The 25,262-nt window shown below is 40.9% G+C and overlaps 3 protein-coding genes across 5 annotated transcripts in view; 2 read left to right on the top strand and 1 right to left on the bottom strand.

The window, feature by feature from the left end:
- The window catches only part of Fur2 (furin-like protease 2), a 213,005-nt gene extending 203,871 nt beyond the window's left edge, over nt 1-9,134 (bottom strand). For 2 of the 3 annotated variants that reach the window (XM_076386353.1, XM_076386350.1), the window contains exons 1-2: nt 8,050-8,249; nt 2,693-3,187 (exon numbers count right to left, since the gene is read on the bottom strand). In XM_076386353.1, the coding sequence (XP_076242468.1) occupies nt 2,693-2,875 (183 nt within the window). In that variant the 5' untranslated portion in view covers nt 2,876-3,187; nt 8,050-8,249. Of the gene's footprint in view, nt 1-2,692; nt 3,188-8,049; nt 8,250-8,983 lie in introns of those variants that run through there. The other variant, XM_076386351.1, reaches the window with a different exon arrangement.
- Nucleotides 9,135-9,837: 703 nt separating this feature from the next.
- Rps17 (ribosomal protein S17) lies at nt 9,838-11,073 on the top strand. Its single transcript, XM_076386354.1, has 3 exons — nt 9,838-9,959; nt 10,238-10,389; nt 10,763-11,073. The coding sequence occupies exons 1-3, from the start codon at nt 9,957-9,959 to the stop codon at nt 11,001-11,003; spliced, it is 396 nt and encodes a 131-aa protein (XP_076242469.1). The 5' UTR covers nt 9,838-9,956; the 3' UTR covers nt 11,004-11,073.
- Nucleotides 11,074-12,209: 1,136 nt separating this feature from the next.
- On the top strand, nt 12,210-17,964 carry LOC143184772 (ubiquitin carboxyl-terminal hydrolase 3). The gene is made up of 6 exons (XM_076387232.1): nt 12,210-12,607; nt 15,480-15,627; nt 16,011-16,812; nt 16,988-17,230; nt 17,312-17,505; nt 17,666-17,964. The coding sequence occupies exons 1-6, from the start codon at nt 12,517-12,519 to the stop codon at nt 17,826-17,828; spliced, it is 1,641 nt and encodes a 546-aa protein (XP_076243347.1). The 5' UTR covers nt 12,210-12,516; the 3' UTR covers nt 17,829-17,964.
- Nucleotides 17,965-25,262: the final 7,298 nt, after the last annotated feature.

Raw genomic sequence — 25,262 nt, forward strand, 5'->3', positions numbered from 1 at the left:
CCTACTGTTGATCCTATCCATTTGAATGCAATAACAACGTTGTTACGATAGAAACTCGACGCTACATTCGTGCGGTTTTTTTTTTCAAATGAAAAAATTTTTCGTGGCTGGCCCTAGATGAAATATCGTGTAACCAAGGCTTCAACTGAGTCTCAGTCGACAGTTTGTATCGAAATATTATTCTGGTGCTTTGTTGATTCGTGGAACGACCGAAATAATCTTTTCAGCGTGATTCACAACCTGCCGCTGCAGGTGAGTTTCTGCTTATCTGTAGGTATGTATAGACTTAATTACAATGTTGCTTATATACAGAGCTTTCAGAGGCTGCAGCCGTTTCTAGTCAGTAGTTTCGTTTGTTGTTTTTCACGAGTTGCAATTCTGGGTGGATAACAGCACATGAGGGGCTAGTACGTTATTTGACGAGGAGGTTGGGATTCTTCTGCCTGAGGTTAAAGTTAGATACGATACTGACTTTGGTTTCTGAGAAATTGAAGATTTGAATTTACAGTATTCGAACGTTTGAGAGAATGAAGATTTGTATTTTAAATATTTAAAAATTTGGATGCTTGAAAATTTGAGAACTTTGAATATTTGAAAAATATAATTTTTGAATTTTAGAAGTGAAAGATTTGTGTTTGAAAAATTTGGAAATCTAATGATTCGAAATTATTTGAAATTGTGAAAGTTTAAAATTGAAAATTCGTAGGTACTGTAACGTACAGATCTTACGAAGCCACGACTTTATAAATCTCGAGATCATCCGCGAAGAGCAAGAATTCGCTTTTACAAATCATTCGTTGGATATCGTTAATATACAGTAAGAACCTCAGAGCAGCAGAGGGCCAAGCTGGGATTCCTGAGGGACACCAGAGGTCACATATACCATCTCGACAAGCCTTTAACTTTGCGCACTAGGTGCAGCTCTGAATACAAGAGCTCATCCAACTCGGAAAATTGCCTTCGAAACAGATTTCCACAAGCTTATGTATCAGAATTGCATAATTCACTTTACCAAAAACCTTTCTAAAATAAATATACGTACATAATATTCGTTTATAACGTCCAGTGCCTTCAAAACAGAATTATAAAAAAAGAGATGTTGATCGAAGTCAAGTAACCTTTTAAAAACACACTGGTTATCGGCTACGATGTTTAAAATGATTGAGTCTTAGTTATTTTATTACAATCTTTCCATCCAATAACATTCAATTAAAAACTAGTCTGTTAATTATCGATACTCTGGGTTCTTTATACCAGAAGATAATACTGGCTTTCTGTTGAGTGAAAGAAGTTATCAGAAGCCAGAAATAAATTAAAAATGAATCACTGAGGCTTGAAGACTATTAATTTGAGTTTCTTGAAAAACAACATCCAACGACCAGTTTTGAGGGGAAAAATATGAATGCACTAATTACATCAAGGTAAACATCACTTGGTCTCTCCAGGCGACTGATAGTTAGAAAAACAATTTCAAAAGAATACCATTCTTGCAATTCTTTTTAAAAAAATACTGAGCTCTGTCCCTTTAGCCTTTAGAAGACCAGGGCGGTCCACATACGAACCAGCAACAAACTTAGAAACTACGTGGAACATGTAGGTTACCTATATGCATAAATTTTTCACGGAAAAAATGTAAAGTTTCTATGAAAAAACGCCAGCTCTCTAAAAATAAATAATTAGTCTGCGGATTTTAATGCATTTATGAAAACTTGGAATGTGTGAAAAGTTACAGCATGCATATGATATTCAAAAACATTAAAAATATGAGAAATAGAGCAATCAAAAAAACAAATTATAGTATTTAAAAAACGAACAAAATTTTTATTTAAATTCCATTTCCTCGGCTCTATCCACAAAACATACAAAACTGCATGTTGAACCTGCAGATTAGTCACGCCACCGCCGATTTTGATGATCTGTGGATATATTACAAACGACGAGATTTTTAACAACTTTTCCTATACATATAATATGCGGTTATCAGCAAAAATCAAAATCGGTAATGGTGTGAATAAGTTGACTCAGTGGACAAGTCCAAAAAAAATCTCCTAGGTGTCCCAGCACCTTATAAGGACCCAGCGGGTCTAAATTGACCCAGTGGGTCTAAATTGACCCAGCGAAAAAAGGTAGCACACACTGAACTGCCCAAGAAACATAGAATGCAAGATAGTTACATTTAAGTTACCTATATCCACTGGGTCAACTTAGACCCAGCAGGTCCTTATAGGGTGCTGGGTTGCCCGATGAATTTTTTTCGATTTGTCCACTAAGTAAATGTTTCATACCCTCACTAAATACTATGCCATATTTGTAGATATATGTAGAAAAGCGATCATCGCGTTGCATAGTGACGCGTGCGCTGTCGCGGACGTGTACTAATCGTGTCGCATGAAAAGTCCCCTAGAAAGCATTAGAGGCAATGCTTTCTAGAAAACTTCTCATGAGACATGTATATCACATATAAGCAAACTTCAATGTAGTACTAGCAACAGTTTTCTACAAATATCTCAGAAACTAAGGCCGCCCGCCATTATACGTATACAAAAAAGCTCTTCAGAATGATGAACGCAATATATCCAAAGATCACCGAAATGAGCGACAGTGTGACTGACCTGCAGGTACACCAACTGCATAAAAATCCGCAGGTCTATCGATGATCCAAACAACTTCGACTACCACTTTTAACGCTCACCTGTCCATAGTTGTCGAACCCGTGCTTCGCGGCGACCTCCTCGGCAGCTTCCGGTCCGTCGGGCACATGCACAGCAAACTGGTTCGTGTAGATCGGGGAAGCCCTGCGCAGCACTTCGCCATCCGATCTCGCCAGTGCGCCGATCACGAGCAGCGCGCGCAGCAGGCTCGCCTTGACGATCATGGCGACTCTCGGCCGCTGTGCTGTCCACGGTCGTTCGATCACTGACGATCGATCGGTTCGCGGGCGATCGATGCACCGACGCGAGAAGAAACGACGATCGTGAGCGAATCTTCCGATGAACGCGTGTCCCGCGAGTTCTCGTTCAATTTCCAAGCCACTGGACGCATCGATGAGGAAGGGTGAAGGGAGGGAGGGACGGGGAGGGGAGGGGGAGGAGAGGAAAGGGAAGGGACAGACGAGCTAACGATGCGATATCTCGAAACGGCACTCGGAGATTTTTTCGATTAATCTAATCGCCGCTGGTCGCCTTATCTGCAACAAAAAGAAGAGAGGAAAACCAAAATAGTTTGCGTTCAGGAAGGATACAGCGAACGCGCTCGCGGTGGTTATCGCTGATAGGGTTTCCCCTAACCTCGCAGGATGAGGTACCACTGCGGGAAAGTTGTGACGTCATACGAAGGAGGACGTGCTCGCAGGTTTGGGCAAGTTTCGTTTGAGGCGAAGGGGAAAACGTGCGTACGGTGTTGCCTCGATACTAGGTTGAGAGATTTAGAGGGACTCTACTTTGAATGCTGCGTAGTAGGTTAAATTTGAGTTTTCGTAAGTTGAGATCACGGAAGATCGAAGATAGTTGCAAGAAGGCATGGCCAGCGAGCTTGTATCGAGACGATGGAGTTGTTTCAGGGGGACATGAATGTCCCAGGGATCTTGTATCGAGACAGTACTGGAAATGGATCTTCGAGACGAGTTTCTCATATTTCTAGTATCTATAGCACAGTTGAACTGCGCGAATAAAGATAAGTTCCCGAGGAGTCGTTGGCCGTCGAAAATTGAAGAGAATAGAAAGAAAACGCATCCTTCACTTAGTGGGTCAATTTGCCCGCCAAACTGTTGCATGCAATTGCAGTTCTCGAACGAATCCAGTTAACTCGAAGCTCCGCGTGGAACTCGATCTTTCGGCCGTTTCGCGGTAACTATCGACAATACGGCCGATATCGACTTCCCCTTTTGCCCGAGACACGCTGTGCTCCGAACTTCCGCAAGTATACAGTTGCTAGTTCGCGATGGAAATTAGATCGTCAACCGTCTGTCTCTACCCTGTTTCCATCCGTGAGTTCCGTCAAAGCCTGTCGATTCGAGTGATAGCGATGTCTCGATGCGAGCTCGTGACTTCAAGAATTAGATCAACTTGCGTTCGAAGATCAGTTCTGATACGAAATTTTCGAATACGATGGTATTCAAAATTTCAAACACTATTTTGACGTTTATCTAAGTTTCAAATGGTAACATATTCAAATACTCAAAGTTTCAATCAAATATGTGAACCTTATGATATTTGAATATTTCAATATTACAATATTACAATATTCCAATATTCAAACTTTTAAATAAGTATCTCCAGATATTAAAATATTCTAATATAGCGATACATGAATAACTAAATTTTGTAATTTTTAAATATTCAAATACATATTTCAATACATACAAATTTAAACAATATTTCAATATTCCAATATTTAAGTGTTAAAAACATTACAAGTGTTTTCATATTTTCATCTACTTCAATTTTCAAACTCCAATTTTCTGAACAGAAAATTTTCTAATTTTCTTGAACAGAATCGTTCACTTTCTTGCAATTAGTTCCTTAAAAGTGAAATAATTGGGTATTAATCACTTGTAAGAAATTCTCAAAATTGTCTTCCTGTAAACCTGTTAAACATTGGTTTTTTACTGACAAATAATGTTAAGAACAACTGAAAACAATGTCTATTTTTATTAAACGTTTCCAATAAACTTGTACGAATATAATAACAAAATTTATTTTCCCTGACAAACAATGAAGAGAAAAATATTTTAAAATAAATACTGTCCCATTATTCTAAATCTCTCGAAAAATCTTTCTACAATAAATCACTCTTGGTAAATATGAAAAAAGTAGCTAAGAGATAGAGAAACAAAAACCTTAATCAATCACTGCCTAAAAATGTGCACATGCTAGGTCTTAAACAGGTAGACACAATTGGTTAGCAATTTCCAATGATAATACTTCATTTGATTTCATTAATACATTTTGACTGCAAACTTAAGCTTAGTTATTATAGAAGTAAAAAATGTACTGAAAAGGTATATACATTATTCATTGTTATCTGTATCAAATACCCGAACATTTGCCTATATTTCAATTCACAAGTCTAAAATTTATTCTTTCAGACTTCGTTGTACACAAGTTATATAATACCTATTGATTACGAGAACTCGATATGTACTAATTAACTCTGTTTTGTGATTAAATTGCGACTGCTCATTTTGTCAAAAACAAGAATCCTCATCGTCAGTTGTTTCCCTTCTCGTTGACTTTGATTTCGGCCCACCCCCACCCTTCCTTTTTACATTTTATTTCAGTTTGATCACCGGAAGAATTTCGCCCAAAGTCATCTCAAAGCGAAAATCGCCCCATAGAATTCCATCTTACTGGCGGAAGGAACATTACCGGGGTTTAATTACCAGAAAATTGGAAGAGTGCTCTTACATTAGTAGCATCGTTTCGCATGTGAATTTTCCCAGATTGCAGATAAAACTGGGCACACTTGAAATAAAAATATTGAAAAGAAATTTTGGACATAATAATAAAAACTTTACCATTTTGGAAGAAGAATACTCAAAATACTTATGGTTAGTGCTTTATCAATTCCTTGCTGCAAATAGAAGCCCTATCCTTTTACTTTTCTAATGACAATTATAAAGTCTAGTTTTGTACAAATTTTCAAGTAAATCACTCTATAAACATTGATAAATGCATAATGGGCGTGGCCAATGGTACCATGTATTCTCTTGACAGCGTATACGTGAAAGTTCTGTCATGTTTGCGTGGCCAGGCTGAGAAGCCCAGTAATTAGAATTTCATATTGCAAGGTATTACTTCAGGAAAATTTACACATGTAAATTGATTCAAAATGTGGGTTAATATGTGAATATACATTCGCCTTAGTAGTGATATAGTATTGTTATTTTTATTAGAATCTAATATTTAAATTTTCGAATATTTGAAAACCCAAATCTTTCAATGTTAGAAACTTTGTTAAATAGTCTTTTAATGCAATTTAGACATTAAAAGGAGATTACAAGTTAAAACCTGTTATAAGGTAAGAAAAATTCATGAGTTTTTTACGAAGAAGTGTGAATACATCGATTTCATTATTTATTCATTACTTGCTAAATATGATTAAGTTTTCAAAGATTGTTAATATCACGCAAGAGGAGAGTCGTTTTACTATTTATTCAAGGCAACATCAAAATAATTATTAATTATTAAGTTAAATCAAATAACAAGTTACATTATTTACATGCAATGTAACTGTTTACGCATATCATGACCATGATAAAGAAAGATGAGAGAAGGCAACGAAAATAATAAATTTCGTTGAAATTATTATGAAAGAATACAATACATATAAACACACTGTATGTACCACGTGTGCAAAAAAACAGTTTTGTATGAACCTCGAACCCAGTACACGAGCTGTACATCTAAAGATATTTTACTAATAAATAAATCCTTTCAAACAAGTTTCTGGAAACAGTGGTACTGCTATCTTTATGAACTCTTTTTAACAAACTTTTAAGCCGGTGATTGTTACTCAACGACAAGTGTTTTTTGATTGAAACTTTCGAACAGCTAAAAGTTTCGAGTCGACTTTTTTTCTATTCTTTCCTCGGTTAATCGATTACTTAGAAGCTTTAAGTTACTTTATGATAACCCTTGAATATTTAATTTAAACGTTCAGATTGCGAATTTCTACTGACAAAGCAGACTGCTCGTGAATGTTCTGCCCAGTGGATACAAGGCCTTGTGTTTTACATCACACGCGGAAATCCCCAACAATGAATAGTCTGTTTATGTAATGATATATATGTGCATATACATCGAAATGAAATACATAGTTCCATGTGAAATATCCCAATATTTAAATATGTAAATTTACCTATCATCAGTTTTAAAATTTCAAAACTTCAAAATTCCAAATATTTCAATATTATTATTAATATTGATGAGGAGTATATCCAGACAACACTATCAAGATTTTGCAATACATGTTTTGCTGTTCAAATATGGCATGCTGTTCATATCAGAACAAATGGCCCCATACAAATGTTACGAGCGATAGAAACTAGAACTCATGTTCTACAAGAATGAACACGATATTGTGAAGCCTCATAGGAGAAATATGGCAACGAGTAAACTAAGTGTAGATGTCAATAAATCGATATTTATCCAGGACTATTCAAAGAGGAACGTATATTTGGTTTTTCTATGAAAGGATTTTCCTGAAAATTGCAGCCACATTCCTATACAATTATTTGCATTATAACTAACTTAAATGCGATACACAATTGCGAAACGTGAATTCTAATTATTTACTACCACAAACATGGAAATAATTATAGTGATATTATTAAAATAGTTACTGCAGATAAAAGTACAATATTGTATAATTAAATAATATAAGGAATCCGACTATGTGTGAAATTAGAAAACAAATCAGATACAAAACTATCCATAAATTTCCTGTATGTTTAATTTGCCTAGTTATAAAACTAGATATCATTAATATTGAACGAAGATATAGTAATTTTAAAGTTTCCTTAACCTCAAACAAGCAGCAATAATATGTTTCAAGCAAACATCTGGTGTAATTTCAAGTCACACTCACTGAAGAAGCCTCCAAAAGAAATGTGTCATCAAAAAGGTCAAACATCAGCGAATATTCGGAGAACACGCGCGAACGAGTTAGCGGTTTCCGGCGCGAGCCACGTCACAGCGACGCTATCAGCGGTTATTCAAATCGTTCTCTCGGAAAAAGTAATTATTTCGTCAACTGAATCCGTCTCGACGAACGACCTCCTTTGTTATTGCACGAATTCGCGCAAGGCCTCGAAACGTCGCGAGCAGACCTCCAGCAATTCCTCCTCGCGCGCATTTTCGCTGAAAGTGAAAGAACGGGGATCAACGACCCCCGTCCAGGAGAAATTCGAGAACGCTTTGGAGTTCGCTCAGGTTTCGCGAGGAGAAAGTCGGAGCACGCGGTCAGCTGAGAGAAACAAAGATCGACCCGCGATCGTCGGTTAGGTCGTAGAGGTTAGGCCCGATCGAGGGATTTTCCCGCTAAGCTTGCCTGATCGTTCGTAGACACGGGGTCCCACGTCGATAAAGGTCCAGCGGTCCGCCAGCGTGTACCACAGGAACGTCACCGACCTTGCACGATAGGATTATGGGTAGATAGCGAGCATGATCCGGCATGGGGCTCGGGCGAAACGGAGCAAGGACACGACACCCACGCACTATTCCCGAGAAATTGTCAAGCTGCGCGGAGTCTCCCGCTACGTACCACTACGGACCGAGTGTAGCACCGCACTGACTACTCTCACCCTTCACCAAGGCGATAAACAAACTCGTCGCCTCTCCCTCGCCAGTCGACCCTCCTTCTCGCCTCTGGCTGTCTCTCTTCCCGCCCCACTGCGCGTCGTCTCACTCTGGCACCCCTCCACGCAGGTTCCCCCACCGCTGCGCGCCATCTCGCTCGCGCTCGGTTCCCGCCGCCGCGTCTCGCTCGCGCTCGGCTCTCGCCGCTGTCTCGCTCGCGCTCGAGCTTCCCCACCACGCACCTCTGCCGCGCAGCGGTGTCTCGCTCGCGCTCGACTCTCGCCGCCGCGTCTCGCTCGCGCTCGGCTCTCGTCGGTCCGCGTGGGACCTGCCCTCTCTCTCGCACGCTCGCTCCACTCGCTCTCTGTCCTTCTCCCTCCCACTCCGCACCCTCTCTCACTCGCTCTTGGCACTCACCGCCGCCACGTGAGGTTACCTGTCCCTCTCTCGCTCACTGTCGACGCTTGCTGTCTTTCTCCCCCCCAGTTCGCGTAGTTTCGCTTGCAGTCGACGCTCTCAGTTGCATCTCACTTGCATTCGACTCCCACCACCCTGTCGCACTCATGCACGGTTTCCCACCACCGTCTCGCTCGCGCTCGACTCACCCCACCATTTCCTCGCTCGCGATCTACTCTCGCTGTCGCGTCTCGCTCGCACTCGGCTCACGACTCGCGTTCACGACTCACCGTCACACGTGGGTCTAGCTGTCTCTCTTGCGCGTGCTGAGGACTTGACGTTTCTCCCTCTCAGTCCCTCCGCGGGCTGTCATCCCCCTCTCAGGCGCAGTGCTGCCATCGCACACCGTCCAGTGCATCATGGAACCGCAAACTCTGGCCACCCTGCGTTCTTGATTTCACTGTCAAATTTGAACACCCTGTGTAAGTTCGATGACGTGTCCCTGCGGGGTTGCTTTGCGGTTCGCGGAACTCAACGACACTTGCGGAGAATGAAACTGGAAGGCGTTGGAATGCGTTTCAGGCAAACGCCACGATACGTGCGACATGTTTTGACATATTTGGGTAACTGACGCTCCAAGTTGAGTCTCTGATGGAACTACGCGTCGCTCGGTGATGCTACTTACGCCACCTGTGAGCGACTTGAGTATCGTTGCTTCGGAGGGAATTAGCAAGGTTTTTGAATTGGATGGTTTTAAAGAATAAGTCTCTTTGGAAAATAGAGATAGAGGAGTATGGTTTCTTGTAGCTTGGTCGTATATATGTACCAACGTTCAATTACGCTGTATATTATTTAAAATAGAAATTTCTGACGATTCAGATTTAATTTTATAACAAAAATTAAGTAAGCCTTGCTATAAACTAAAAAACTTTAATATGTTATATTTTTTCTGGTTGTATTTAAAATTTTTTAATTTTTAAAACTGAATATATTTAAATATTGAAATATTTGACTACTTTTTGCTTGGATGTTATAAAAATTGAATATTAAAATATTAGAATTTAGAATACTTTTGTTAATAATGTTGAGTTACCATCTGTGTGTACAGAAGTTTTGAGAATAAAATAGAGAACATATTTTTCAGATGTCACTGGAATCGAAGGCTGCAATAATTCCCTACATGGCCGCTCCTGTTGATAGTTTCAGTGGCGGTAGTGTCTCTCTTCCATTTTGCTTGGTGTCTTTTCCGGTATTCTAGCCATCATGGTGCGTACATTTCCGTTTTTTCTATTAGTAATCGAGAAAAATCTTTACAATCCATTGTTATGTAGAAAAATAAATCCTGTAACGATACATTGATGATAATATAAAATTCAAAGATTGAGTCCTTTTTCATTAAAACCATCTTTCACTAAACATTTATCACCTTGAACGTTGAGGTTATGTTCAAGTACCAATGTTTTGTGAATTTTATTTTTCCATTTTTGAATTAGGAATAGAAAATTCATATAATCTGTATATATATTTGCGAATCTTGATTTCAGAGTCGTGTCAGGACGAAGACGGTCAAAAAGGCTGCGAAGCTCATCATCGAGAAATATTACACTCGATTGACCATGGACTTCCACACAAACAAGAGAATATGTGAGGAAATTGCTATTATTCCTAGCAAGTCACTGAGGAACAAAATTGCTGGGTACGTGTCTCTTCGCAGTATTTATTTATTTGCTTTAAATGTAGAAACTGTTTTATAACTAATAAGACGAAATGTCCTGGGAAGACATAGAAGAATAATACAGACCCAAAGAGAAGTTGAAGAAGAATAATAAGTGTTTGTGGCAATATAAGTGTACAATATTTCACTAAGTAGAAATAAAGTGTATAATAAAATATTTAACTATGTGGATACTATATATTATGCTATTATACGAGGTGTTTTTGAAATGAAGTTCTTAATAAGTAAATAAATAAATATTATCAGTTAGAATACACTCTTATGCTGCTTTATATTATGAATAGTGTTGTAATATAAAATATTCTAATTTTCTTAACTTATTCCCAATAAATAGATTTGTCACACATTTGATGAAGCGACTCAGGCACAGTCAAGTTCGTGGCATTTCCATCAAACTGCAAGAAGAGGAGAGGGAACGCAGAGACAACTATGTTCCCGAAGTGTCTGCTTTGGAACATGACATTATTGAAGTTGACCCAGAGACCAAGGAAATGTTACAGATGCTTGGCTTCAATAACATTCCTGGACTTCAACTCACACAATCTCAACTACCACCATATAGCAGACGTTCTTAAACTGTTCTTTATATTTTATAACATTGTTAGTGTTGCATTTTTTAATAAAATTGCAGGCTGACATTGTGAATTCGATCATGATTTGATCCCACCAGTGTGTGAAATAATATGTCAATTTTCTTACAATAATTTCGGTAATCCTTAAATATGTATTAATTCCTCTGTGGTAAGTAAAGAAATAATATACAATATTTTTATATTATGTACATAGTATAATTAGTTAAAAATCATAATTATCTTGTGATGGAACTCATCATTGAAGTTAGAACTCATAAGTATATGTATGTAGAATTTATACACTATAATTGATCATTAGCATAAATTGAATCCTATTTTAAAGGATTTTATACAATCCTATCAGATTTCTTTACGGAGGCCATAATATTTCTCTGTATTCCTTGTATATAAGCAGCTGCTGATATGATATAACAAAAAGGTAAGGAAAAATGACGAGTATATGGTACATATTAAGAGTTCATTGAATATTCTCTCATTCTATTCAATTTTCAAGAAATACCCAATTCCCTAATATCAGAAAACTAAACTTCCCAATGCCAGACTTCTCACAAATTAATGAAATATACCATAAAGTTCTTAATGCTCCATCATTTATTCTATATATTTATGTACAAATTTCTGTTGATAGAATATTAAAAACCTATCAATATATGGTATATCTAAGACATTCAATAAATGACCTTACTCTGCACCCACTTTTCATAAATCTTACTCTCCTATAATACAAAAATGCCAGACTTGCCAAGAACCTAGGCCCTCAAAACTGGGCACCTAGCTTGATTCACTAGAATCTGCCCCATTAGAAAATATTAAAAGGAACTATTTGTGCATGAATATCCATATGGCAGGTTCTAGTGGCCTAAGTTTACGCTTGAAACAAGGCTCTTCTACATCAGAAAAGATTTAATGCAGATCCACGCCTGTATCATGAAACTAGTCGCCCTTCCAAATCGCCCACACGCTTGAACCGAGTCTGGCCAAGTCTTTCATGTCAGAGGCTGCACGACCTAGCCCGACCCAAGGCTAGGTGGCCTAGCCCAACCCGACGAACGGAGTGAGTTTCAGAAGAGAGAGAGAGAGAGAGAGAAAGAGAGGAAGCAGAGGGAGTGAGGGAGTAATCGCAGGCCTGCGAATGTTGGAACCCTTGGGAGCAGGGAGGAGATACAGCCGGCGAGTCAGTCGACTATTAGTGGTCTGTGACTCTGGAGGTAGCCCGACGCAGAGCCGAGCCCGACGCAGCTCGGTTGCGTTCGGTCGGTAGTCGGGACTGATCGAGAGTTCTTTGCTCGTTTTCCTCAGTCATCGTTGTGTGGCCAGATCGGTTGCATCCGAATAGTGCCCTCCTGTTCACGCTATGTGACGGATACCGGTGGGGGGGCAGTACCCCAACTACTGTGCATTCCCACCCCATCCTGCTCTCAGAGAGAAGGAACACAAACGTAGAACGCACGACGAAGGGGCCACGAGGGCCCCGAGGAGCCTCGCTTAGGAAAACATGGAGTGTCCACATCTCGCTCAAAGCGTCCAACTCAGCGGTGACGACGTAGGCACGACCTGTACAAAGGATCTACCGTTCGTCTGTGCAGGTAGGATGTAAACTCTTGATCCCAGGAGGTAGTTCCTTGGGAGGCACCTTAAGAGGTGCTTTAGAACCTCGGAAGAGCCTCAGGAGGTGTCCAGTTTCCCAGGTTCAGCTTTTATTTCCATTTCAACCTTTCCTTCGTCTCTATTGTCTCCCGTCTCCCTCGCTCTCCTTTCTTCTGCGTTCTTCATCTCCTTCGTTCCCTTTCTCCTGCTCTGCCTCTCATGACCGAGGCCCAGGCCGTTCCTCTCGCGGCCTTGAGTAGTCGTAGCCAAATCTAAACCATTTCCATTTCTTCCTAAGCCAAGCGCATGTTCGTAAGAGAAGACGCTTTCAATTGCTACCACGGTTATCGATAGTTTGAAGTGTTCGTATCGTACTACACACATGCATTGGACCTCTCTCTACGTATGTGTGTGTATGTGAGTATGAAGTCTTCTTAGCTATGTGGGTGCGCGCGCGCGCGCTCAGGGAGAGCGTCACGGCGTGCGCGTGTGCATCCTGCTGCTTCTCAGTATGCGTCATTGGAAAATCAATACCAGACGACACTAATCAGCTGGCCTGAGATCTGCCATTAGGACTCGCCTGATAAGCCTGCTCGTTCAGACTGTTCTCGCTCTACTTTCTCTTCGTGATCTCTTTTCCCCTAGACCCTTTCAATCGTGAATAATCGTCGATAGATGCTCGAAATCGCTGCAAACACGCCCCCAAACGAGCTTCGTGGGAACCTTGTTGCTTGAATGAAAGCAGAATTGCATTTTTAATCTGGTAGGATGAAGGCTGGAGCGGGCACAGCGCAGGGGGATTCCCTAGGAGGAAGCCTAGGGACCCTAGGGATGAGTCAGATTTTTTTCGCTAAGGTGAGCCTATAGTCCACATGCCTCACACTCGCAAGATCGATTTAAATATCCCAGTCGCGAAGCTCGAGAGAAAAATCATCCCTCGTGGGCTATAAAAGAACCCCTACCCCCTCTTCTCTTTTCCTGCGCCGCAGCTGGTTCAGCGACGACGTTGCAAAATCGATAACGGCATCGTTGCTAATCGGATGGCTCTGATATCAACGTTCTCGCTTTCGAGAATTTTTCCATCGTTCATTTTCGTCTCCAATAACGATTTTTTTTCCTGGATTGCGCAGGCAGCAGTTAAACATGTTTTTCAGTGTTGCATGTCGTAGGCGTGGCGACGGGATTCAAAGGTGGAAAAAGAATGGAGATGGGATTGGGGATTGGCGAGAGGTGTCTTGACCGTAGGAATATGAAGAGGGGAATTTCTCGAAGCGAAGCTTGAAAAATATAATATTTAAAATATTTTCTTGTGTATTGTTTCCACTTTGCTTGGAATTTCTTATTGATGCCTTACCCATAAATCGTCCAAGTTCCAATCTTTTGAATCCGATTTTGTAATGGTGTCTCCTTAAGTTTGATTTTCGTTGAAACAATTTTTGGAATAATTTTGTAAAAAATATGGGTTTGGAATCGTCACGATTCAGGGTTCACAATCGGTATCTTTAGGGTTCACCCTTCCAGAACGATCCATGTTTAAACGAGCAATATGGATGCTGTGCTGCATGGTTGAGCTAATGCAGATGATTAGGGGATTTCCGTGTAGAATGTACTAAGAGCGCTTAGATTTCGTTGTTGAAAAGAGTTTCTGATGATTTTTGATTGACACTTATCTATTTTTCATTTTTCTATGTACGTGTGCCTCTAATCTACACTGGAGATTTTTATGTATTTTCAGATTCTTGGATAGAGAATTTTCTGAGCATGGAATATTTCAGAGTTTCAGCATGTAATTGAGCACCTACAGTGGTTTCGAAATGCGTCGATGGCTTTCAAAAATTAAATTTGTTTGTCTTTTATCATGTAGTTGATTTTACAGTCTGATTTGGAACTGATTGCATTTCAACTCTTGTTAATTGAAGATTTAATTAGTTTCACACAATAAAAATGGCAAATAAAAATTACATCAAATAAAATTCTCTAATTCTCTGCGGTTAGCAATCGCAATTAAAAAAATTCCAATGAAAATTGTAATTAAAAAAGTTCACACGAAATTAAAAAAAAATTATTTTTTCTAATCCTATCATTTTTAAAGAATATCTATATACTTGAATATTTGTAGAATGTATTTGAATGAAGGCCTAAAAAATCGCAATCGAATCGTACAAAGAAACCGAGCATGCAAAATCTCGAGCCCGATGGAAGTGCGAGGCATCTCGCAATCGATCGACTACGAAGGGGGTGTGTCGAATGCCCTTCCGCCCATTCACCCTGGTTTTACGCGCTCTCTTGAGAATTATGTAAATCAGGAGCAGCCGAATTTCGAACTTCGGAACCTCAATCATGCTCTAAAAACTAGACCCTTTCAGGAATAATCGAAATCTCAAAATCGAGTCTAAAATCGCGCAAGAGAAGCTCTGAGTATCTAAACTCGCATGCAATAAAAACGGATGAAAATGGAGTAATTACTACTTTAATATTTCAAAATACATAATGTTACTTTAATCAAAATAAAACGAAACGAAGATCATCTAGATGTGGTCACAAAAAGACAGATTATTCATTTTTATATTAAAATCTTTTTTTATATTGCCTTTTTAAAAAATCATTCAGAGTAAATTCATCTCACATCTTTGATAAGACCATAGTGGACTACCATAAACGTAATTTCATCTCAGAAACGCTTCCCTCGGTATAAACTCGCTATTGATCTGTGAGTCTATATTGAGACAACATGTCTAGATGTTTCTCTGACCCTGTTGCATCGTCAGAGGTACTGATATGCGCAAATGAAGTCGTAGGAAGCCTTTAGGCTCTAATATTTCTAAATGCAATATATAAAATTGATATTAATATTATATATTTTGTTTATAGTATGTGGCACTGAGAAGAGCACATGGCTCTGCCTCTATTGCGGAGCTGTTCACTGTGGACGGTACGTTTCTGGCCATGCGCTACAGCATCACGAGCAAAATACTCAGCACTGCGTTTGTATTGACTGCGAGAACTTGGCAGTATTCTGGTGAGTCCAGTATTTGTCAATCCTCAACCTAATTTTCAATGTTTCATAATGGTAGATAGTGATAGAAGTGGTCTATCCTGCATACACTGTCAAAGTATCTATGGTACCTTCCTTTAGATTATGATAAGTACCTCAGTATTCTTGCATAGTAAAATTTGGAACCGATGTCATGATAACACACAGAGCTCTTTAAAACTGGAGCTTTGAATAAATTACTTTCCCGATTTAAGAGTTACCAGTTCATAGTCTGAAACTTTTTCTAGCGCAAGTCAATAGTTGTACCCACGACCATGCGTACTCTCTTATGGTCCTCCCTCCATCTTATAATCAACTATCTTATGGTATCTTGCAAGCGTTCCTAACTTCCTCTGGTATTTCCCTAGTTACATGTGCGACGACTATGTGGTGAACGACACAGCAACCGGCCAGATCGAGAAGATCCGCCGCGTGACGTTCCACAAGGACGAGCACAAAGAGAACGAAGAAAACTGGAGCACGTCGCCATCTTCGCCACCCTCGAGAAGAGAGAGCAGCGAGAACACAGATGACGCGAACGCCTTGTGGAAGGCGGAAGTGGTTGTGAGGAACCTTCGGCCTAGAACGACGCGAAAGAGGCTGCACTCGCTGGACGGTTCCAGCGGGGACAATCGGCCGGCGAGCAAGCGCAGAAGTTCGAAGATAACCAAAGAGAAGAAGGTGGTGGGCCTGAGGAACCTCGGCAACACCTGTTTCATGAACGTCGTCCTGCAGTCGTTCAACAACATCAGCCACTTCTGCGAGTATCTCACGCAGATGCCTTGCCTCGAAGGCATACCCTTCGACGAGCCACCCACTCACGAGATAACCCACAGGGGACGAATCGTGTCACCTGGACGAGCGAAGGAGCTCAGCGTCAGCGATGCCCTTCTGGCTGAAGAACTGAGGAAGGTGTTGTTAGGGCTGAACCTAGGTGGCTCGAATGGGCAAGCCATCTCACCCGAGTGTCTCTTTCTTGTCATATGGAAGGTCGTGCCGAGATTTCGGGGATACCAGCAGCAGGATGCGCACGAGTTCCTCACCTACATGCTCGACAGATTGCACACGGAGCTGCTGCAGCTGCTGCCCAGACTGGGTCACGAGCCTCTGGGTCTGCGAGGCAAGCAGAGCATCGTCACGGCTGTGTTCGGAGGCACCCTTCTCAGCGTGGTAAGTCATCGTCGTTTCGGAAGGAAGTCTTGAGATTCGTTGTATCGTTAGCCCGCGTCGAGCTAACGCTGGAGGAAGCATGTTTTCCGAGCGAGCAGTCCTTTGAAGAATCATTTTGTTCGTTTTCTTCTTGGGAGAAGCGCGGACGAATTATGGATCGCGTTTCCTCGCGCAGGTCCATTGCATGAACTGCCGTACAGATTCCAAGACCCACGAGCCCTTCCAGGACCTCTCGCTGGACATACCGGACAGGTTGCAGAGGCGGACGAAAGAGCAAGAGGAGGTATGCAGTCTCACCTACAGCCTGACGAGATTCTTCAAGGTCGAGGAGCTGGCCGACAGCGAGCTCTATTTCTGTGACAACTGTATGGGGAAGCAGAGGTCCACCAAGAGGTTCTGGATACACAGGCTGCCTAATGTAAACAATATCGAACTGTTCTAAAAACGTCGATTATTCCTATCTGCTCGAGTGGAGACTCATGATAGAATCACATTTCAGGTGTTGTGCCTTCACATTAAAAGATTTAGGTGGTGTAATTCCTACCGTTCGAAGGTGGATACACAGGTGGACTTCCCAATGAAGTCCCTCGACATGTCTGCATTTACGGTACGTGGTATGAACGGTACGAAGTTGGGCACCTCGAATAGCCACCTGTACGACTTAGCTGCCGTTATCGTGCACCACGGTTCAGGGTACGTTCTACAAGCCTTAGATACTTAGTATTTGAGTACTTCACACTCCTCGTTTGATCCTACACCAGAGATCTTCTGCCAGAGAATAAATTATTCTCATAACTGAACTTAGTCTTTCATTTCATTTACTGAGGTTAACGAATACCTGTATTGGTTTCAGTGCTGGGACTGGACACTACACTGCCTTCGCTGTTCACGATGGACAGTGGTTCCACTTTAACGATAGCTCTGTGCGGCCAGCGACCACGGATGCGGTCGCCAAGTGTAAACCTTACATTCTGTTTTATGTGCGAAAAGAGTTTTCCATTCCACCCCCTTCGTGACGTCATTTCCCCGACCAGACTCGTCCCGACGAGGCAAGTCTCGACAATGACAATGAATGGATGCATGAGTAAGCGAACTCGAGGTCTGACGACGCTGGACCCGGAAGATACACCCTATTTCAGGGTTTCTGAAGAGTGAAGGAAGAAGCTTGCCAGACTAATTGAATATGGTAGCACTGTAGAGACTCAAACCCATGTTAACATTGTTTGGACATCGTACAGTAGTTACGTGAGAGCAGTTAGCACGATGTTCAAGCAACCCCTACGTCGTTCGAAGCGAAAGATAAGCTAATTGTTCGCAAGTAGACGACCATCCATTTGACTCATCGATTTTTCTTTGCGCTCAACCATCCGAATTTCGCTCTCTACAGTAGCCATACTCATGCCCTTTTGCGCAGACGTGTCTACCTTCCTTTTCCAGAAGCACCGGAAACGAGGAATGCTCGAGGCAGATCAGGGACATATATTGCCTTTAGCGCTGGTTTTCTTTACGCTCCCTTACCGGATTGTTGACCACTTCTTTTCATCGAATCGGTTAGAGCGAAGCGACTGGTTTGTTTAGTAGATGACATTTTTGTATTGTTTTGAGGAAACTGCTGAGCGAAAATACCATATAAAGCCGATCGCTGGTAGGAGCAAACGTGTTACCTTGTCCTTGGATACCTAACACACACGACCTGCACTCAAATACACGCGCAGGCACACACACACAGTTAAATATACACGATCGTTTTATTTGTGTGTTAACGAAGTACACGTATGCATGTATGGATACGACCATGTTCTCTCTGTTCCCCAATTCCCCGCGACTGCTCGAAAACTCGACGACTCTTATGTGATTATTTAAAGACTTATTTTTTCTATAACGGTAATGATAAGTTATATGCGTAGCAGAGTAATGTTCTGTGAAAGCGATGAACACAATGACGCGCATCTTCGGCAGAAAAGCAGTTGAAAGCAAGTGTGTAACACTACTATTGAGAATAAATGAGGTATGTACGGACGACGTATAAATAAAGAACATGAACGGGAAAACTGGCCCTTATTTGTCAGAATTTATGTTTACAGTATTGGAGGTTTTATTATAAGAAAACGTATTTTTAATGATACAGTGATCTTAAGCTAGCAGATTCCTTATTTAGTAGTCAGTTATACTAGAAATGCATTGAAAAATTCTTGGAAATGTATATTGTTCGATATAGAGAATATAATAGAATCGCTGAGGTCTGATGTGACTGAGATCTTATATAACCGTGACATCAAAACGCGAAGTGTTTAACCCTAGGCAGTTTAGTGGAAGTCCAAACATGTCCACAAGTTAACTTTTAGCTTCATTTATAAAATAACTTGTGCATTCTTTCTATATGTCTTTTGACCTTAAATGACCTTAAAGAAGCAAATGAAGTCTTCATTTTTTCCTGTTGGACTTAGGGTTAACCTCAAACCTTTTAATAGATTAGATCAAATTAAAGTTAAACATGAACAGGATTCACTGCACAACTCCATTTTCAGAAAACATTGACTTGTGTTGCTTCCGACCTAACCGATTTAAGGCAACTAATGTTCGAGGAATCTTTTCGACAGCCTGGAATGATGTCCACAAGTTCTGCATCGTTTTACTAATTATATACATAGCAAACAAAATATCCTTAATTAGTACGTCATAGGCAAGATATAAGACAGACCTATCAGTTTATGAAATTTGTGTTGTGTGGGAGTAGAGTGCATAATATATAGAAATATAAGGAATTACTAAATCTGACTAGCTGCATCTGAATATTTCCCCTAGATTCTTAAATTCCTAGATTTTTTATGAGAACGATAGGTGTATTACATAAATCCCTATAAAAACGTAGGTCCATCGTTCACGCTGGTCAACAGACCTTTTTTTTTAGCTTACCCACAGAGGAATCATCCTTTCTTTCTCTGTATTAGCAAGCCAGATTTCTTCCTTACCGACAATCGATTATTCTCACGATTGACCCGCGATTGGTATTTAGAAACTGAACCAAAGGACGTAGGGACTATCATTCGGTAAAATCGCAAACAGAGACATCCCCTATCCTCTCTGTCTTCTCTTCTGCGATTCTTCTCTTCCAAATCCCTAGTTTCGATTAATTTCCTATGCACAGTTTCCTCTGGGGAGTTCGAGGCTACAGTCAAAAAGCTACTGCGAAATTTCACGCGATTCTTTTTCCTTCCATCAGTCGAGGTATCTCGTTTTTGCTCCTCCTTTATGGGAAACGACTTTGAGAATGACCTCGGAGTGTCCTGCGCGCTCTTAACGAAGAATATCGAATAGGGATCTTTCTGGCTTTCGTTCTCCTGTTGTGGTAACTCCGAAACTTCATTCTGGTTCAAATTCTCAAGCTCCATCCACGCTTTCTCGCATTTGTGTTTCTTCAATTCAGTAATCGACTTTGCGTTCAAAGAATCAAAGGCACGCTCGTACACCTTGAACTCCTTCAACAAGGATGATTCTGAACAACTGTCTACCATCGAGTCTTTACAATAAGCCTGATTCTCATAAATGACACTCGTTTTATCATCTGGCATTACTTTGTCTGTCTTCCTGGACCTCTTTAGCTTTGCTGAGAACCTCTGAACGAGCCTCCTCATCCCTGAGGCCTCGCCTGGTTCTTTCTCATTGTAAACAACGTAGTTCAGGATCTCAGCAGGTGATTCCTCCACGCCAACACCCGCCAACCGAGTAATGCTAGGATGCATGCTCAATTTGTAAGTCCTAGACATCGAGTCCAGGTTCTCCAGTCGCCTGGAGATCTTGAACTTCATGGACGTTGTGCTCGGCTTTTCGGAAATCGTGAATGGAAATCGGTCTTGACTTTTCCTGTAGAACTTGGGAGATTCTCTTGGTCGCAGCTTGGACGTAGATGAAGAATGAATAACAGAAAGCGAGGGACCTTCGTAGAACCTATCCTTGAGAACAGTGTTGGTTTCAGACTGAGACTGTCTTTGGTCTGTGCAGAAGGTTCTTCGAAACTGCTCTGCTGCCAGCTTCTCTAACGACAGGCGGACTTTAGTGTTCCTTGTGTTGTTGGTTTTTGGAGACGAACTCGAAGAGCTACTCTTCGAGACATCTGGACCACCATCGCCAATTCTAGTTTCCTCTAAGTTAGATTTAAATTCTGTGTCCAAGGTTTCATCATTTCTCGGCATACAGTCTACTTTGGGCACAGCTGGGCAGGTATCCTCCACTGGCTCACTCTCTGATGGAATGCTATCTGATGTGTCTCCTGCAGCTGTCTTCTCTTCTTTCTGGGTCTCAGAAGAGCTCAAGGCTTGCATAATGGATCGATTGGTCAGGGATTGGCTGCTGGCTCGGTAGGTTTCACCCTGAGTGTCTTCCTTGCATTCAATTGGGTCCTCTGAAGCTTGTCGCCTTGCAGAAGAACTTAATGGCGAATAGGATTTTGCGAAGTCCTCTGGCTGCCATGCTTCATATTTGTGTTCTGTATTCAAGTTGATTTCTAACCTAGAAGTTTCTTCCTTGGACTCGGAGAATGTCTTGAAAAGTAGTTTCTCCTCCTTGCATTCAACTGGGTCCTCTGAAACTTGTCGCCTAGTCGAAGAACCTGATGGCGAATAGGACTTCGTGAAGTCTTCTGGCAGCCATGTTTCATATTTACATTCTGTGTGCGGGCTCATTTTTAACTCAGAAGACTGCTCATTGGGCTCGGGGAACCTGTTGATCAGTATTTTATCCTCCTTGCATTCAATTCGTTCCTCTAAAACTTGTCGCCTAGTCGAAGAGCCTAATGGCGAACAGGGCTTCGCAAAGTCCTCTGGCAGCCAAGTTTCATATTTGCGTTCTGTATCCAAGCTCATTTCAGACCTAGGAGTTTGCTCCTTGGATTCAGGGAACCTATTGAACAGCATTTTGCTTCTGTGGCTCGAGATTTTGACTGGTATCCTTGAACGTGTGCTAGACACGCTTCTGTTATGCTTTCCACTGAACGTCGCGGGGTCTTCCTTTAGAGGACTCTCTTTGAATCTTGAGGTTCTACTATCCAAATCCTCAATACCGTTCGTTTGCTGTCTCAAAGACGCATTGGACATTGTCAAATCTGTCGTATTTAGACGATTTCCTGAAGTCTTGCTGCTGGCTGACGCAGAGAATGACATTTCTTGAGAGTTTAATGCCAGAGCTGGGACATAGTTCTCCATACTCTGCTTCTGGGACTCCAGAGACTGTTGATCGTCCTTCATGGACGTTCTGGAGAGTTCTCTGTAGTCTCTCGAGGACATGGCGTTGCCTTCACTTAGGCAACCTCTGAAGCGAGGAGACAGGAGTGTTGCCTCCTCATGAAAGGTTCTAGCTGACAAGGGGAGCTGGATATTCTTATTTCTGTAATCGATATCTGAAAAGCTAAAGTGAAACCTGGATTCAATCTTTTCCTCGTCAGAACCCTCTCTAGGGTACGTTGATGCGCTAATAGAAGCTTCATTCTTCAGAGGCTCTGACCTCTCGTCATCCTGGCTCACAGGTGTAGCCAAAGGTATCCCCAATAATTTCTCCCCGTATCTATGAACAGAGTCTGCTTCTTGACTGTTCATCGACCTATAAGAAAACACTTGCTCCCCTTTAGGAGACAATAGTGGCATAAAGTTCAACCGATCATTCAAATGTACATCGTTGCCTTCAGGAACCGTGAAAATAGGGAACTCAGCTAGGTCTGCAGGTCCATTTGGAGCGCCAAACAGTGAAACAGGTGACAAACACGTGTTATAAGCTTCGTTATTTTCATTGGACAACACTGAAGCAGCCTCTTGCATCCTGCTGGGAAGGATTCTCTGTATGCCAGTGTCCTGGAACTCAGACTCACTGCCAGAACTAAGGTTCTGTAGGATCACTCCAGCAGGCCTGTACCCCCCGAATCTTGAAGGCCTAACTCGACCTAGAGAAGCTGGAGATAGCGAATGCAAATCGATTTTATCCTTCGTTGGTTCATCAGGCTGGGATAAGGCATTTCTCTGGAACCTGAAGGCATCGTCAAACTTGCAATAGGGACTGGTAACCGCTTCTTCAGACGATGCCGTGTACAAGGAACTATTCTTCGGTGTTTGAACCATCAGAGGAGGTCCTAAGTTGCTCTCGACCATCAAACTCAATTTATCAGAACTAGTCTTCGACTCGAAGCTGCCAACCTCGCTCGATTGTGGGACGACTGTCGTATAACTGGTTACAGCTTCCAGGCGCGTTCTTGCTCTTCTGCGAGCCCTGGCATCCTTCGCCTTTGACTCTGTGAGAGACTTTGCCGAGAATAGATGTTCCTGTTCTTCCTCTCGTTCCTCGATGCAGTCTCCAACGTCGTGGAAATGAAAATCCTGTTTTTGGGGCAGACGACGAGCACTGTTGATTGCAAGGTTCGTCAGGAGAGAGGCTTCCTTCGGCGAAGGGAGATCTTGAAGACGTTTCTTCAAGTCGGACAGAGAATCCTCGGTGCTGCTTCCGCTGCCCTGGTGCTTTCTGACTTCTTCTTCTTCGGTCAGCGAAGGATCTGCACCATCAGGGTTACGTCTACTGTTTATTTATTAAGCGTCAAATGTCGTTAATCGTGTTTCCTTTAATTCTGTTTTGTTTAATATTTTGGGGTTAGGTCCGAGTCAGGTCTCAGTCAGGTCTAAGACAGTCTGATATAGGCTGGCACTAATCGTGTACTTCACTAACTATGATTCTTTTGTATTTTAAATTTATGTATTGTCGGAGTATTATTTTATTTAAAAAACGTTTCTGCATCTCATATGACATAAAAAGGTGATTTTGAAATTACAACGCTCAAACCTGGTGAGAAATAAAAAACTCGTACTCGCTGGGGAGGATAAAGGGCTACACGTGCTGGCTTCCATTTTTCTTGGACTTATTGTGAGATCTTTCTTCAACATTTCAAGTTCATTGATTTTTCATTCTACTTTGTGAAAGGTTAGTAAAAGTTTCGATTCGTTTTTTCTTTGACATTTCATAAAAAACATAAGAACACGTTTAGCATGGCCAAACAACTCACTAGATTCTCACTTCACGTCAGTCGATTAGTTCTCGCTGACATTATCGATATTTGATAAATTAGGATTTGCAGAATTTTTATGCAAATGAGAACTAAATAAATGGATGTGAACATGATTTTTTTAAGTGAGTCTGGGTCCACATGAATTTGAAAAAGCTATTTAAGATTTGGTTCTCATTAATTTCAATTCTCGCCACCAGTAGCGCTGTAGGGATATTCTGTCCTCAGTAGTTAAATAAGTTACAAAAAATTACATTCTTGATACATCTATGTCATAAGTTTTTTATGATATTTTTTATTTTCGATTTTTTTCCAAATTGTAAATTATTATAGCCGTAAGAAATACAACAAAATGTGTCATAACTTTCTTGACCTATTTCTGCCCTTCAATGTATCTTTAAAATTACAGAATCCTCTGGTTGTTAACTTAGCATATAAGTATGTTAACCTTAAAATAAAATTATATAAAATATTACCACCTATATTGTTTACAACTTGTATAAAAAAGTATAAATGTACTATTCATCATCTAAGTTAAAGATCTTCGAAATAAATTTCCTACGTCGTACAAGCACTTCACTAACTTCAAATCGCGAGATTTCAATCATTACACTGTACAGAGTTCAAAGTTGCTGATACTTTGTTTATAAAGCTAAAAGGCAAAATTTTGCCACGAGAGATCCCCCTGAGGTGGAACAGTGATAAGAACCTGGGTACAGGATCATAATTAGTGTACCTCGAAAATAATGCACAACTGGCGTGATTTCCATAATGCAACGGACGCGCTTAACGCATACATCTCATACTTGCATTAATGGACGCGTCGTTTAAAGGAACTCGCTAATGGCACACAGTTGTAATTATCTCAGCAAGACAACTTAGCTTTCCCGTTGTGTTTCTTCGTACACAATCGACCGACTTTCCATTGTTATATAAAAACATTTTTGTGATCGTCTTGCGCTGTCGAGCGTGAATAAAAAAAGAAAGAAATGGGATTGTTGTAGATTACGATAACTGTGCGTGTAGTATAACATAATGTAACTTGTGCAATATAGTCCAAATTACAATATTTGGTTACGATTAAAACTGGTTTTGACTTACTTTGAAAATTTCATATCTTTGAATATTTGAGGACAAAGTGATTTAATTTAAAAATTGTCAATTTTTTGCTATAATATTAAGATCATTTCGTCTAGTGAAATACCGATGATTTTATCATCTAGTATATTATTCTAGAGTAATTCAGACTAAAATAAACCTTTTTTCCACAAAACTCCAGTTAACCTCCAATTTTCAAATCCTCAATTCCTCACCATTCATATTTGATCTCCCAACAAATATACAATCACAAGAAGCTCCAATGTGCCAAATAATACAGAAAACATAGAGTAGGTACACAAAACCGAATAAA

The sequence above is a fragment of the Calliopsis andreniformis genome, chromosome 10 (genome assembly GCF_051401765.1).
Source record: "Calliopsis andreniformis isolate RMS-2024a chromosome 10, iyCalAndr_principal, whole genome shotgun sequence".
Lineage (NCBI taxonomy): Eukaryota > Metazoa > Arthropoda > Insecta > Hymenoptera > Andrenidae > Calliopsis > Calliopsis andreniformis.

Coding starts and splice junctions, on each gene's coding strand:
- Rps17 (XM_076386354.1), top strand. Junction 10,390..10,762: donor CTGAGGAACAAAATTGCTGG/GTACGTGTCTCT, acceptor CCCAATAAATAG/ATTTGTCACACATTTGATGA.
- LOC143184772 (XM_076387232.1), top strand. CDS start 12,517: ATGGAGTGTCCACATCTCGCTCAAAGCGTCCAACTCAGCGGTGACGAC. Junction 15,628..16,010: donor GAGAACTTGGCAGTATTCTG/GTGAGTCCAGTA, acceptor GTATTTCCCTAG/TTACATGTGCGACGACTATG. Junction 17,231..17,311: donor GGATACACAGGCTGCCTAAT/GTAAACAATATC, acceptor ATCACATTTCAG/GTGTTGTGCCTTCACATTAA.